Source organism: Adiantum capillus-veneris, chromosome 23 (assembly GCF_014529385.1).
Source record: "Adiantum capillus-veneris isolate H3 chromosome 23, ASM1452938v2, whole genome shotgun sequence".
NCBI lineage: Eukaryota > Viridiplantae > Streptophyta > Polypodiopsida > Polypodiales > Pteridaceae > Adiantum > Adiantum capillus-veneris.
Window position 1 is genome coordinate 141,299,732 of NC_140953.1, and position 14,144 is coordinate 141,313,875.

Genomic DNA, 14,144 nt, shown 5'->3' on the forward strand with positions numbered 1-14,144 from the left:
TGCAACAATGGTCTAAAAAGACCCTAAGGTTCAGCCCATTAAGACTTCCAAAATGCTAAGGTTCCAAAATTCAAAGGTTGTGTCCAGAGGTCAACCCTAGGGAAAAATGGATGCTTTGTGCGTGCCCTAAAAGTCTTTGCACATCCCTACATGGGAGGGGGTGAGCCCTAAAGGTAGGGGATGAGAGAGAAAGCCACACACACACACAGGCTCCCTTTACACAAAGGGAATGAGGGACACATGTCAGCTCCCTAGGCCAGATGCCCACAAGGTGTGCCCAATTTCTATTGGATGACCCTTGAAGTGGACCAATGAAAATTAAGCTAGAGTAAATCTAGTTTCATTAATTTAAAAACATTTAATAAAAGAAACCAATGAGAATTAAGTCTCCTAGAAGACTATTGGGCAGTCTCCCAAGGGGTGCAATGAGCATTCAGGAGCCCCATGGCTTGCCTGATTCCTATTGGCCAGGAGGCAAAGGGGTCCAATGAGATTTTAGTTTAATTATTTAATTACCTAAAGCTCTCACAAAAGGGGAAAGGGGGACACATGTCAGAAGGCTATCACTTATGCTGCTTAATTGTAATTGGCTTGACTTGGGGAGGGCCAATGAGGCTTCAGGAAGAGTATTTAGCAAGAGGGCTCGCCCAAGAGAGAGAGGGGGCTGATTTTTGCAAGGCATTATCACACACACACACTCACACAAGCTCATGTGTGAAGAAAGAGAAGACTATCTCTTTCCAAGCTTTAATGGAGAACTCATCACCTACTCCAAGCTTGTGAGATAGAAGCCTACATCAACACTCTCTTGGCATGTGGATGCAAATCCAACCAAGAGCCAAGCTTCAATGCATGCTCATCTCCTCTACCAAGCTAATTACTTAGCTAAGCTATGCTACATATGAGTGATTATGTGAGGAGATGTACATCTTTCTCGTAAGATACTCCTTCTTCCTCTCAATCTACTCTTATACCCTGCTAGCTCTCACCATCTTCGAAGGTATGTGAGGTCTTGGGTCTGAGAAAGGGGATAATTCAAGTTGTGTTTGTTAAGTGTTTTGCTTAGTGCATGAAGTTTCCATCTTCATTGCACTAGCTAGTCTTGAAGGAACACAAAGAATTGTATTGTACAATGTCTCTCTTGATGGGAGAAACCATAATACAAAGCCTTTTGGAGGGGGGACCGGCTCCATGAAAATCCGGTCCTCAACTGTTGTCAATAGCTTAATTGCTCTCTCTTTTGAAAGTATTGTCGATGCTATCTAACTAGGTGTTATGATTTTTGTTGCTCTCTCCACCCAAGCACTCTTGTAATTCTCATTAGGAATCTACTCTAATGAAAAGCCCACTATGTTCATGCTAATTTCCGCTACACATAAGTTATTAGGCCATTAAATGTTACGCCTCCAAATACAAAAACTTTTGGAGATAATGCACCTAAGGTTGTCATACACATTGCATGGATTTTTAAAGCAATCCTTGGTAGACCTATCCTTCCTCTTTTTGTTCTGAAAATTTTCTGGAGTAAGCCTTTGAAAAGTAAATTTTCCCAACCAATCGTCCTGCCACACTTGCAGCATGCAAAAGTGCAAAATTCTCCTTTGAGATATGCTCTAGCTTTACAATAACACATACCTTCTCTAAAAACCATTTTAGTTGTTGAAATCTGAAAGGATTCTGAAGTTTGCCGATGGGATAATATCCTCTCTCACTCTGAGCCGGACCAAATTATTTGTTCATTAATGCCTCAGAAGCTTTGCCAACAACTGAATTGTCTTCCTCCAAATGAAGATAAATAACAACAGAGATCAGTACAAGACTCAGCCAGTAATTACCAAAGATATTCCCCTTTGTGTCTTGTACATGACTGAGCAAGGTCATAAGAGAATCATTGTTCTTCTAGTGTTTCCATGGAAGCCTGGCAAACTAAAGAAGGTTAATTTTTTGTAACCACTCTTGATGTGCCAACACAGACAAGTCAAGCTCTTGTCTCATCTCTAAGAAGGTGTACTTAACTGGACCAGTGTAACATTTACTGGCCTAAAAACTTGTGTGTAGCGGAAATTAGCATGAACATAGTGGGCATTTCATTAGAATAGATTCCTAATGAGAATTACAAGAGTGCTTGGGTGGGTGGAGAGAGCAACAAAAAGCATAACACCTAGTTAGATAGCATGAACAATACTTTTAAAAGAGAGAGAAATTAAGCTATTGACAACAATTGAGGACCGGATTTGCATGGAGCCGGTCCCCCCTCCAAAAGGCTTTGTATTATGGTTTCTCCCATCAAGAGAGACATTGTACAATACAATTCTTTGTATTCCTTCAAGACTATCTAGTGCAATGAAGATGAAAGCTTCATGCAGTAAGCAAAACACTTAGCAAACACAACATCAATTACCCCCGGTCTCAGACCCAAGACCTCACACACCTTCGAAGATGGTGAGAGCTAGCAGGGTATGAGAGTAGATTGAGAGGAAGAAGGAGTATCTTACGAGAAAAATGTACATTTCATCACATAATCACTCATATTAGCATAGCTTAGCTTAGTAATTAGCATTGTAGAGGAGATGAGCATGCATTGAAGCTTGGCTCTTGGTTGGATTTGCATCCACATGCCAAGAGTGTGTCGATGTAGGCTTCTATCTCACAAGCTTGGAGTAGGTGATGAGCTCTCCATTAAAGCTTGGGAAGAGATAGTCTTATTTACTTCTCACATAGACTGTGTGAGAGTGTGTGTGTGATAATGCCTTGCAAAAATCAGCCCCCTCTCTCTCTTGGGCGAGCCCTCTTGCTATTTGCTCTTGCTCTACCCTCATTGGACCTCCCCAGGTCAAGCCAATGACTATTAAGCAGCATAAGCGATAGCCTTCTGACATGTGTCCCCCTTTCCCCTTTTGTGAGAGATTTAGGTAATTTAATAATTCAACTAAACTCTCATTGGACCCCATTGCCTCCTGGCCAATAGGAATCAGGCTAGCCATTGGGCTGTTGAATGCTCATTGGACCCCTTGGGAGACTGTCCAATAGTCTTCTAGAGGACTTAATTCTCATTGGTTCTTTTATTAAGTGATTTTAAATTAATTAAACTAGATTTACTCTAGCCTAATTCTCATTGGTCCACCTCCAAGGCCATCCAATAGGAATTGGGTACACCTTGCGGGCATCTGGCCTAGGGAGCTGACATGTGTCCCTCATTCCCTTTGTGTAAAGGGAGCTTGTGTGTGTGTGTGTGTGTGTGTGTGTGTCTTTCTCTCTCATCCCCTACATGTAAGGCTCGCCCCCTCCCAAGTAGGGATTGCAAAGACTTTTTTGTACACACACAAAGCATCCAATTCCCTTAAGGTTGACCTTTGGACACAACCTTTGAATTTTGGAACCTTAGCATTTTGGAAGTCTTAATGGGCTGAACCTTAGGGTCTTTTTAGCCCATTGTTGCACATGGTTCTTTTGCAGATCCCCCCCCCCCCCCCCCCCCCCCCCTTTGGATCCCTATTTTCCCTCCTTTGGATCCCTACTGTGGCCGGTCTGCTAGCTTAACCAATATTCTAGCTTTTTCTCCCCTGGCACTTCCCCATATTAAATGATCAGTTTAACATGAGAAAATCATTTAGGAGAATTAGATATTGATTATTATGACATTACCTCTCTCTTGAAATCATAGTCGTCCTCGACTATGGTGTAGAGAAGATAAAGCATGTTCATGAGTCCTTTTCTTAGCGGGTAGAGGATCCCTATGTTACCCTACAACATCATTCCACAATGGATGACTAGTCCATTTGGCGCTTGAGAGCCTGAGGCTACCGCAAGCATGTCTGCACATTAGTCCTATCAGTCTTCCATAATAGAGTGACAAGCTCTACTTGGTGTTTGGGAAACGTCGTCTCCGCAAACTTGATCTAAGCATGCATACTACTTCATTTTTGTGCACAATAAAGTAAAAGAGAGTCTTATAAGACAAAAAAAACTTTGTTCATTTTTAACATTTTGTACATTTGCTTACTCTTGGAAAGAATTGTAAGCATTGACAAGGTTTAGGTTATCCTTTAGTTGTATGCCTTGCATCCATCTAGCATCTTCAAAAGGATAATTCTTAAACTTAATAAGATATCGTCGGCGGATAGTCTTACCGCCTCTTAGTACCTTGTCTTCATGTCGGAGAATGGACTTGGGCTGCAACATCTCTTCTTGGTCATCGATCTACGGTGGGTCTTCAATAGTTGGTTCTTGAGGTGGATCTCCTTTGTAAGGCTTTAATAGGCTCACATGGAAAGCATTGTGTATGAGCCAATGATTGGGCAACTTGAGTTGATAGGCCATCTCATTGATTGGCCTAAGAATCTGGAAGGGACCATAGTACCTTTTTGCTAGTTTAGCATAGTACTTTTGGTGTCCCGTAGGATTTTTGCCCGTCGTGTGCCTTAATCGAGCCTTGGGAAACTTTAATACGACCCAATCATTTTCTTTAAAGGTTTGGGCTCTTATGTGCTTGTCAGCAGCAGCCTTTTGCCTTTGCTGTGAGATAGAGATAGCATCGTTAATCTTTTGAAAAGATTCTTGTAGGTCTCAGCTATACTCATCTATAGCAGCGAAGATCTTCCCATGTACCTTAAGTAGCAAGGGACTTTTTGATCTTCCCTCAATTACCTCGAAAGGTGCTTTTCCCATGGAAGTATGTACAGTGTTATTGTAAGCATACTCCACTAAGGGCAAGTACTTCTCCCATTGGGATCTTTGATCTACTTCCGTTACATAGGCTTTTAGTAGATCGAGAATTGTTAGGTTAGCTATTTCACTTTGGCCATCCGTTTGTGGATGATACGCCGAAGAGAAGTTTAGCCTTGTCCCTAAATTCTCAAAGAGACCCTTCCAAAAATTACTGGTCATTCTAGGATCTCTATCCGACACTATGGACATTGGCAAGCCATGGTACTTGAAAATTTGTGAAATGAAGAGGGTTGCCATTTGATGGGCTTTGATAGTCTTTTTGATAGGTATAAAATGAGCTTGTTTACTGAACCTGTCTCCTATCGTCCAAATTCCCGTATTCCCATGGATAGACTTAGGAAATCCAAAGATAAAATCCATGAATATGCTCTCCCATGGTGAATTAGGGATTGGCAAAGGTTGAAGCAATCCAAGTTGCTTCCCTCTATCAAGTTTTGTCTTTTGGCATACCACATTTAGAAACATACTCTTGTATGTTCACTTTCATGGTAGGCCAATAGAAATATGTTTCAATTCCCTTTAAGGTAGACTGAATCCCTCTATGCCCCGCATAAGGTGGAGCATGAGATTCATACATTACTTTCTCACGTAGTGAGTTAGTAACACATAGTCTATTGCCGTAGAGAAGATAACCATCTTGTAAAGTAAATGGTTCTTCTTTCTTCCCTAATGCAAGGGCAGAAATCACATCTCTAAAATCGGGATCAATAGCATACTCATCTATCAGTGAAGATAGATCATTGTGAGGTGCTATGGAAACCGCATTCACTCTCGGCCGTGTTGAGAGTGCATCAGCTGCTTGATTATGCTTGCCAGCAATGTGAGCAATATGAAAATGAAATTGCGAAAGAAAATTTGCCCACCTCATTTTTTGGTCGGAGAGCTTGGTCTGCGTCATGAAGTACTTAAGACTTTGGTGATCCGTTCGCAGAATGAAAGGAGTCCCCAATAAATAGTGCTTCCATGAGTCTAAGGCATGTAGAACTGCAAGGAGTTCCTTTTCATATATGCCTAGAACAGGGTCGAGCCTTCGACTCTCATAGCCTATGGCGTGCCCTTCTTGAAGCAAAACAGCTCCAAGGAAATCACCACAAGCATCACATTGGACCTCAAATGGTTTTGAGAGATCCGATAGTGTAAGCACAGGTTGAGAGATAAGCTTTTCAAAAGCATTGTTCTCCTTAGCAGACCATGTATACCTAACGCTTTTCTTTGTTAGGTCATGTAATGGTCCCGTAATTTGTGAGAACTTTTCTATGAAGCGTCTATAGTATGCAAACATACCTATAAAGCTCCTTAGTTCATGAAGATTCCTTGGTTTAGGCCATCCTTTTATTACATTTAACTTTGATGGATCCATTTGGATGCCATCTTGAGAGATAATGTGACCTAAATACTGAATCTCTTGCAAGAAAAATTCAATTTTCTTTCGATTAACATAAAGTTTATTCTCTCTTAAAACTTGAAATATTACCTGGAGGTGTTGCTTGTGTTCGTCTAATGAATTAGAGTAGATGGTAATATCATCAAAGAACACTCCAGTGAAGGTTCGATGAGGCCTGAACAGCTTCTCCATCAAGCGGTTGAATGTGGCTGGTGCATTGGTCAAGCCAAAAGGCATGACAATGTATTTGTAAAGACCAAATGTGGTGCGAAATGCGGTCTTTACAATGTCTTGATCAACTATCCTTATTTGATGATAGCCACTTTTTAGGTCAATCCTACTGAAGTAGGTCGATCCTTGTAGCTTATCAAATAGGTCTTCTACCCATGGAACGGGAAACCTATTCTTGATAGTGATCCTATTTAGTGCTCTATAGTCGACACACATACGATATGTGCCGTCTTTCTTTTGCACTAATAGCACAGGTGAGCAAAATGGAGATGAGCTAGGCCTAACCATGCCCTTCTCAACTAACTCATGCACTTGCCACATAATCTCCTCTTGTTGAGCTTGAGAAACTCTATAAGGAGGTTTGTTAGGCGGTGAACTTCCTAGAAGAAGTTCAATTGCATGGTCATCATTACCTCGTTTAGGAGGTAGCTCACAAGGGATGTCGTCAATAAAAACATCTTGAAACCCCTTGAGAAAATTGGATAACTCTAATTCCTTTTGGTTGCTTTTATTTTCTTTTGCTAAAGCATTAGGTTCATTTTGAGAATCTTTAACAAAAATCATGTACACGAAAATAGAGCTCTTTATTGACTTGTTGAAAGCTAATGTATGTACAATGGGGATAGTGTTACCCATTTCCTTAGCATATATATACATGTCTTTTTCCCTAAACTTAAAGGAGATTCTCCTTTTAGGGAATTTAACATTGGCAGCCAGGCGATCAAACCATGGTGCCCCTAGGATTACATCCTCATGCTTGAGAGGAGAGATAAAGAAGTCCTCTTTGTCCACATAGCTTTGAACATGAAGCCTCAATTTCCCAATTAAGGGAGTGACTGAAGCTTCTTGCTCCTTGAAAGCACTGTCTGCAGGTAGGACATCTCCCATCTCGTAAGCTTGTATGCCTAGCTTGGTGGCCAACTCTATAGATATGAAATTGTGAGTAGAACGAGGGTCAAAGAGAATAAAAGCATCATGTTCTCTTACCTTTCCCCAAGCATGGCATAGAGGAGATCCTTTGTGGTGAGTTTGGTGAGTCTCCTCCTCTTGGATTTCAACCAAGGAAGCTCTAGGAGGATCTTGGCGGTTGTTCTTTTGGGGACAAGCGCGGTACGCATGCCCTTGTTCACCGCACTTGAAACACCGGTTATCCTTGCGATAATGCTCAAGCTCTTCAGGAGAGAGTTTGTTTTTACCTTTGTAAACTCCCTTCTCTTTAGCTTTGTTGGAGTTGCCCTTAGGAGACTTTTGGACATTGTCCTTCCCCTTAGGCTCATTGGAACCCTTGTTTTCCGTGGGCTTATTATTTCTTTTAGTCCCCGTTTGGAAATTATTTGAGAGGCCACCATAGTATGGTGTATTACCACCAATATGGTACGTGGTCTTTGGGAGTTGACATACTCCGCCATTTCTTTGGTTAAGCCCGCACAAAATTGTTGCTTTTGCTCTCCAAAATACAACATTTTGAAGACAGTGGCTTTGAGTTGTAGGTCCCAAAACTTGTCTACATATTTGTGGATGGATTCATAGGGAGAGGGCTTTAAGCTTTGCCATTCGGTGAGTACTTTGTCTTTGGCATCGATGGCCAAAAACTGCTTCATAATGGAAGCTCTTAAATCTTTCCATGTTTGTGGAGCTTCATCGTTGGCTCGTAGGCTAGACCACCATTGCCTTGCGGACTTTTGAAAGTGCATAGCTACATGGTGTAGCTTAGAGGACTCCGTGAAGCCCTCATCTCCAAACGCCGCATCGAACTGTTGGATAAAGGCCAAGACTTTGTCCGTAGCACCAAAGGTACCATCATAGGTAAGGAAAGAGATGCTCTTCCCTCCCTCTTTGAATTTCTTCAACTTGGACGACCTCTTCCATGTGGCATAGGATTTCCTATGGCCTCTTCTTTTTGATGGTTCAAAGGTTGCACCATCACTTTCTTCAGAAGGTGAAGAATTTGAAGAAGGTGGAGAAGAGGGTGACCTCTTTCTCGCCTTTTTCTTGTCTTGATCTTCATCGTCTTCACCATCACTTTCATAATAGGAAGAGGATGAAGAAGATGGAGAAGAGGGTGTCCTCTTTCTCGCCTTTTTCTTCTCTTGCTTTTTATCATCCCTCTTTGAATTATGATGTGGAGAAGAGTGCGATGGTCTTCTCCGCTTTGGTGGTGATGGAGAGCGTTTAGCCCACCGTCTTCGTGGAGCCATCTTCGTGAGTCTCCCGCCGAGGTGGCGGGAGACTCACTTCGTTCTCGTTCCTTCGATGGAGGCTCTTGAGTTCTCCTTTGGGAAGGAGATGCATCATCAAGAAGTAAATTCTTGAGCCCTTCATATGGATTCTCTTCTTCTTCCCGAATCGGAGAGAGACCTCTTTTGGGAGTCTCACAAGGAGGCTTCCTAGGTGTTCTCTCGTCATGGTGATGAGCTTGGAGAATCCCGTGAGCACGGAGCTGCCGTTGCACTTCACTTTGGAGAGATGGATTGCCCATAGCTTGTTGAAGCCTAGAAACAAGATATTTAACAAGCATCGAAGCATCATTAGTAGCTTGCTCATTAGCAAACTCAAAGTTATCAACATTAATTTCACTGTCTTTACTATTGTCAGCTATTCTAACAACTTTTAGGTGTACTTTGGCACTTCAAGCCCTAGTTTATACTCCTCTTTATCCCTTTAGAAAAAGCACTCAAGCTACTATACCCATGGCTCGAATACCATTAATTGCAAGGAATAGAAGAGAGGGTCTTTCAACACCAAAACAACACCATCTCCTGTCAAGCTTCTAATAGCTCAATAGTGGTTAAGCCGTAGGCAAGCCCCGTAGGACTCCACTATCAAGACCATAGCTCTCGACGGTGATGCCCCGTTAACTGCACGAAGGCGGGCACACTGCAAGGCTAAAAAATCCCTATTCTACTTACTCACATGCAATTAATAATACCAACCATTTATGGCTAGCTTGAGGACCTCCCTTCTTGAGCAAGAAAAGAGAAACCTTGTGCTCTGATACCAATGTAACATTTAATGGCCTAAAAACTTGTGTGTAACGGAAATCAGCATTAACATAGTGGGCATTTCATTAGAATAGATTCCTAATGAGAATTACAAGAGTGCTTGGGTGGAGAGAGCAACAAAAAGCATAACACCTAGTTAGATAGCATGAACAATACTTTCAAAAGAGAGAGAAATTAAGCTATTGACAACAATTGAGGACCGGATTTGCATGGAGCTGGTCCCCCCTCCAAAAGGCTTTGTATTATGGTTTCTCCCATCAAGAGAGACATTGTACAATACAATTCTTTGTATTCCTTCAAGACTATCTAGTGCAATGAAGATGAAAGCTTCATGCAGTAAGCAAAACACTTGCAAACACAACATCAATTACCCCCGGTCTCAGACCCAAGACCTCACACACCTTCGAAGATGGTGAGAGCTAGCAGGGTATGAGAGTAGATTGAGAGGAAGAAGGAGTATCTTACGAGAAAAATGTACATCTCATCACATAATCACTCATATTAGCATAGCTTAGCTTAGTAATTAGCATGGTAGAGGAGATGAGCATGCATTGAAGCTTGGCTCTTGGTTGGATTTGCATCCACATGCCAAGAGTGTGTCGATGTAGGCTTCTATCTCACAAGCTTGGAGTAGGTGATGAGCTCTCCATTAAAGCTTGGGAAGAGATAGTCTTATTTACTTCTCACATAGACTGTGTGAGAGTGTGTGTGTGATAATGCCTTGCAAAAATCAGCCCCCTCTCTCTCTTGGGCGAGCCCTCTTGCTATTTGCTCTTGCTCTACCCTCATTGGACCTCCCCAGGTCAAGCCAATGACTATTAAGCAGCATAAGCGATAGCCTTCTGACATGTGTCCCCCTTTCCCCTTTTGTGAGAGATTTAGGTAATTTAATAATTCAACTAAACTCTCATTGGACCCCATTGCCTCCTGGCCAATAGGAATCAGGCTAGCCATTGGGCTGTTGAATGCTCATTGGACCCCTTGGGAGACTGTCCAATAGTCTTCTAGAGGACTTAATTCTCATTGGTTCTTTTATTAAGTGATTTTAAATTAATTAAACTAGATTTACTCTAGCCTAATTCTCATTGGTCCACCTCCAAGGCCATCCAATAGGAATTGGGTACACCTTGTGGGCATCTGGCCTAGGGAGCTGACATGTGTCCCTCATTCCCTTTGTGTAAAGGGATCTTGTGTGTGTGTGTGTGTGTGTGTGTGTGTGTGTGTGTGTGTGTGTGTGTGTGTGTGTGGATTTATCTCTTATCCCCTACATGTAAGGCTCGCCCCCTCCCAAGTAGGGATTGCAAAGACTTTTTTGTACACACACAAAGCATCCAATTCCCTTAAGGTTGACCTTTGGACACAACCTTTGAATTTTGGAACCTTAGCATTTTGGAAGTCTTAATGGGCTGAACCTTAGGGTCTTTTTAGCCCATTGTTGCACATGGATCTTTTGAAAATGCCCCCCCCCCCCTTTGGATCCCTATTTTCCCTCCTTTGGATCCCTACTGTGGCCGGTCTGCTAGCTTAACCAATATTATAGCTTTTTCTCCCCTGGCACTTCCCCATATTAAATGATCAGTTTAACATGAGAAAATCATTTAGGAGAATTAGATATTGATTATTATGACAACCAGTTTCCATTGCCAATGGAGATTCTTCCAATGGTGTTGAGAGTTCTTCATCAATTACAACATCCTCATCCGCAATAGCCTGAGCTCTATGCAAGCTTTCCTTTTGCTGAACGCCGTGTCCCTGGACCAGTGTGCTCTTCAGATTCTTGAGTAGGGATAGCAGAGGAGATATCTCGTCAACAGTGAGTGGCTTCTTTGATGTGGCTAGGAAGTTAAAGAAAATGCAGCAGAAGAGGTGCAAAAAACGTGCGTAGGATAAAGCTTTGGTGTGTTGCCAAGTATAAACGTCCAAGTATCGTTTAAAAGTAAATTTGGAACTCACCCGACATGACATTTTGACATCCATCTCACAAGTCTCTACGGAAAATATTCCATGTGCTAAACCACGATTATTTTTACTCTCTAGAAGATTATTCACACCCACAAAGGGTTTTAGCCTAAAGTCATTAATTGCCTTTGGGAAAATTCTACCCTGCTCATCTGCCAGCAAAAATGTTGAATCTCCTATCTCTTCTACTATCTAAAAAGGCCCCAAGTACCTTAACTTGAGCTTACCAAGTCTTTTGCCAAGTCTGTTGTTGTACATAAGTACCCAATCACCTTCTGCAAAGGATCTGTACTTAATGTTCCTGTCCACCCAAGATTGTCTTCTTCTCTGAATTGCTTCAGCGATATATGCTACCAAAATTTTGCTCTCCTCTAATTTCAATAATTGTTCCTGCCTGCAAACTGAAGACTCATCTCTTGAAAATTTATATTGAAGTGCAATCCTCAAACTTGGAACAAAAAATTCCATAGGGACAATGGCTTCCAAACCATACACCATCTTAAATGGTGTCATCCCTGTGCTAGCCTTAAATGATGTCCAGAATGCCCACAATGCTAAATCTAGTTTGGTATCCCAATCCTTCTTGTTTTCTGAAACAATTCTCCTCAGGATCCTCACTAGAGTTTTGTTGGTAGACTTTGCCTAACCATTAGCTTGTGGATAGTAAGCTGTGGACTTCTTGTGGATAATTAGGTGATATTCAGTAAGCTTGTTGATCAGTGTATTGATGAAAATGTCCACCCTGATTTGAAACTAATTCAACTGGACATCCAAACGTGGTCATCATGTTTCTGTAAAGGATTTTGGCCACACTTTCTGCCTTGTTATCCTTCATTGCCTGTGCTTCTACCCACTTGGTATAGTAATCTATTGCCACAACAATATACTTATCACCCGTAAATTTTGATGTTGGCTTCACAGGGCCCACAAAGTCTAATCCCCACTTCTGAAAAGGTTCAAGTGGTAGAATAGGTTGTAAAGGCATCCTATGAGCATTGAGAGGTCTATCATCCCTCTAACAAGTTAAACAGGACTTCACAAACTCATGGGAATCCTTAAAAAACTGATGGCCACCACAAACCTGCTTGTAATATTTTCTTTGCAGTAATCTCTCCTGAAAAGTGACCACCTGCATCACCTGAATGGGCTTCATTTAACATTGCATGTTGTTCAAACTGCTCCACACATTTCCTTAGTATCTGATCAATTCCCTTTTTGTACAAGACTCCCATAATCACTATGAAGGACCTGCGTTGCCAGGCAAGTTTCTTCCTCTGGGTAACCACCATCTGTCTAGGTAAAACACCATCAAGAAGAAAGTATAACATATCTACATACCATGAATCTTTGTCTTGAATGACCTGAACTGGAAACATGTTTGCATTAGGTAATTCATCCATTTCCTGATTGGGAACTTCACCTGTAGTAGCCAATCTGCTCAAGTAATCTGCAATAACCTGTTCTTGGCCTAGTTTATGAATGACTGAATAATCAAACTCCTGCATCAACAATGCCCATCTAGCCAGTCTCCCTGACAAATGAGGTTTATTTACCAAGCAGACCAAAGCTTGATGATCTACATGAATTGCCACTTGATTAGCTAGCAAATAATGCCTGAAATTCTAAAGTCCAAAGATCATCCCAGGCATTCCCTTTTAGTTACTGAATATTTCCTCTCCGCAGAAGATAACACCCTGCTTGCATAATAGATTGGTTTAAACCAACTCTTCTCAGCTTCCTGCATCAAGACTGCACCAATAGCTGAATGAGAGGCATCCACAAACAAGTGGAATGGTTTTTTCCAGTTAGGAGGAATAAAGATAGGTGCAATTACTAGCATTTTCTTCAACAATGTAAAAGCCCTTTCCTACTCTTCTTTCCATGCAAACTCCCCATTCTTTTTTGTTAAGTATGTCAAGGGTAAACACACATGAGTCAGGTATCTGAGAAACATGGTGTGCCATTTAACCTGTCCAATGAACCTCATCAGTTGCTTAACAGTTTTAGGAGCATGTGATTTCAAAATAGCTTCCACTTTTTTGGGATCAATGGCAATGCCCTCTTTACTGATGATGTGTCCCAACAAAATACCCCTTTTCAATGCAAATGCACATTTTGCAGGGTTGAGTGACATCCTGGCCTCCCTGCATTTTTGAAAACATAATCTCAAATGATGCAAATGTTCAGTTTTACTTCTTGACACACTGAAATCATCCAAAAAAACCTTCATAAATGTTGTCAAGTAAGGAGCAAAAACCTCCATTTCCCATTTCTGAAATGTTGGTGGTGCATTTTTAAGGCCAAAGTTCATAACTGTGGAAGCATAGACTCCCCATTCTGTTATGAATGTTGTTTTATCCCTATCTTCCAAAGCCATATCGACTTGACTATATCCACTAAATCCATCCAAGAATCTATACATCTCCTTCCCTGCAACTGCATCTAGCATTGTATCACAGTAAGGTAATGGGAATGGATTAGTAATGGTGGCAGCATTCAGTTTCCTGTAATCCACACAAATTTGGATCTTGCCATTCTTCTTTGGCACCACCACAATGGGTGACAACCAGGTTACTTTATCCACTGGATAAATGAAACCTACTTCTAGAAGTTTATCAATCTCCTCCTTCACCTGTTTTGCATAATTGGGGTTCATCATATACCTCTATTGCTTGACTGGAACTGCATCAGTTTTCAAATTAATCCTATGCTGACACATTGTTGGGTCTGCTCCCTTCATATCAGTGTAAGACCAAGAAAAAACATCTTTAAACTCCTTTAACAAGGTTTTCAATGACTCTTTGAAGTTCAGGTCCAAGTGTAATGGCTATTGCCCGCAC

The 14,144-nt window shown here is 41.6% G+C and overlaps 1 protein-coding gene across 1 annotated transcript; it reads right to left on the reverse strand.

Annotated features, from left to right (window-relative positions):
- Window positions 1–12,004: 12,004 nt before the first annotated feature.
- Window positions 12,005–13,753, reverse strand: LOC147428720 (uncharacterized). The gene is made up of 4 exons (XM_086496887.1): window positions 13,274–13,753; window positions 12,968–13,042; window positions 12,386–12,803; window positions 12,005–12,171 (listed from the first exon to the last, which is right to left on the reverse strand). The coding sequence occupies exons 1-4, from the start codon at window positions 13,751–13,753 to the stop codon at window positions 12,005–12,007; spliced, it is 1,140 nt and encodes a 379-aa protein (XP_086353013.1).
- Between the last annotated feature and the right edge of the window lie 391 nt (window positions 13,754–14,144).

Excerpts from the sequence above, each read along its gene's own strand:
- LOC147428720 (XM_086496887.1), bottom strand. The coding sequence starts at position 13,753 with ATGCTAGATGCAGTTGCAGGGAAGGAGATGTATAGATTCTTGGATGGA. Across the intron at positions 12,804-12,967 it reads CTGCGGAGAGGAAATATTCA|GAGTTTGATTATTCAGTCAT; the intron begins GTAACTAAAAGG and ends TTGTTGATGCAG. Across the intron at positions 12,172-12,385 it reads AAAGAAAATATTACAAGCAG|ATTACTATACCAAGTGGGTA; the intron begins GTTTGTGGTGGC and ends TTGTGGCAATAG.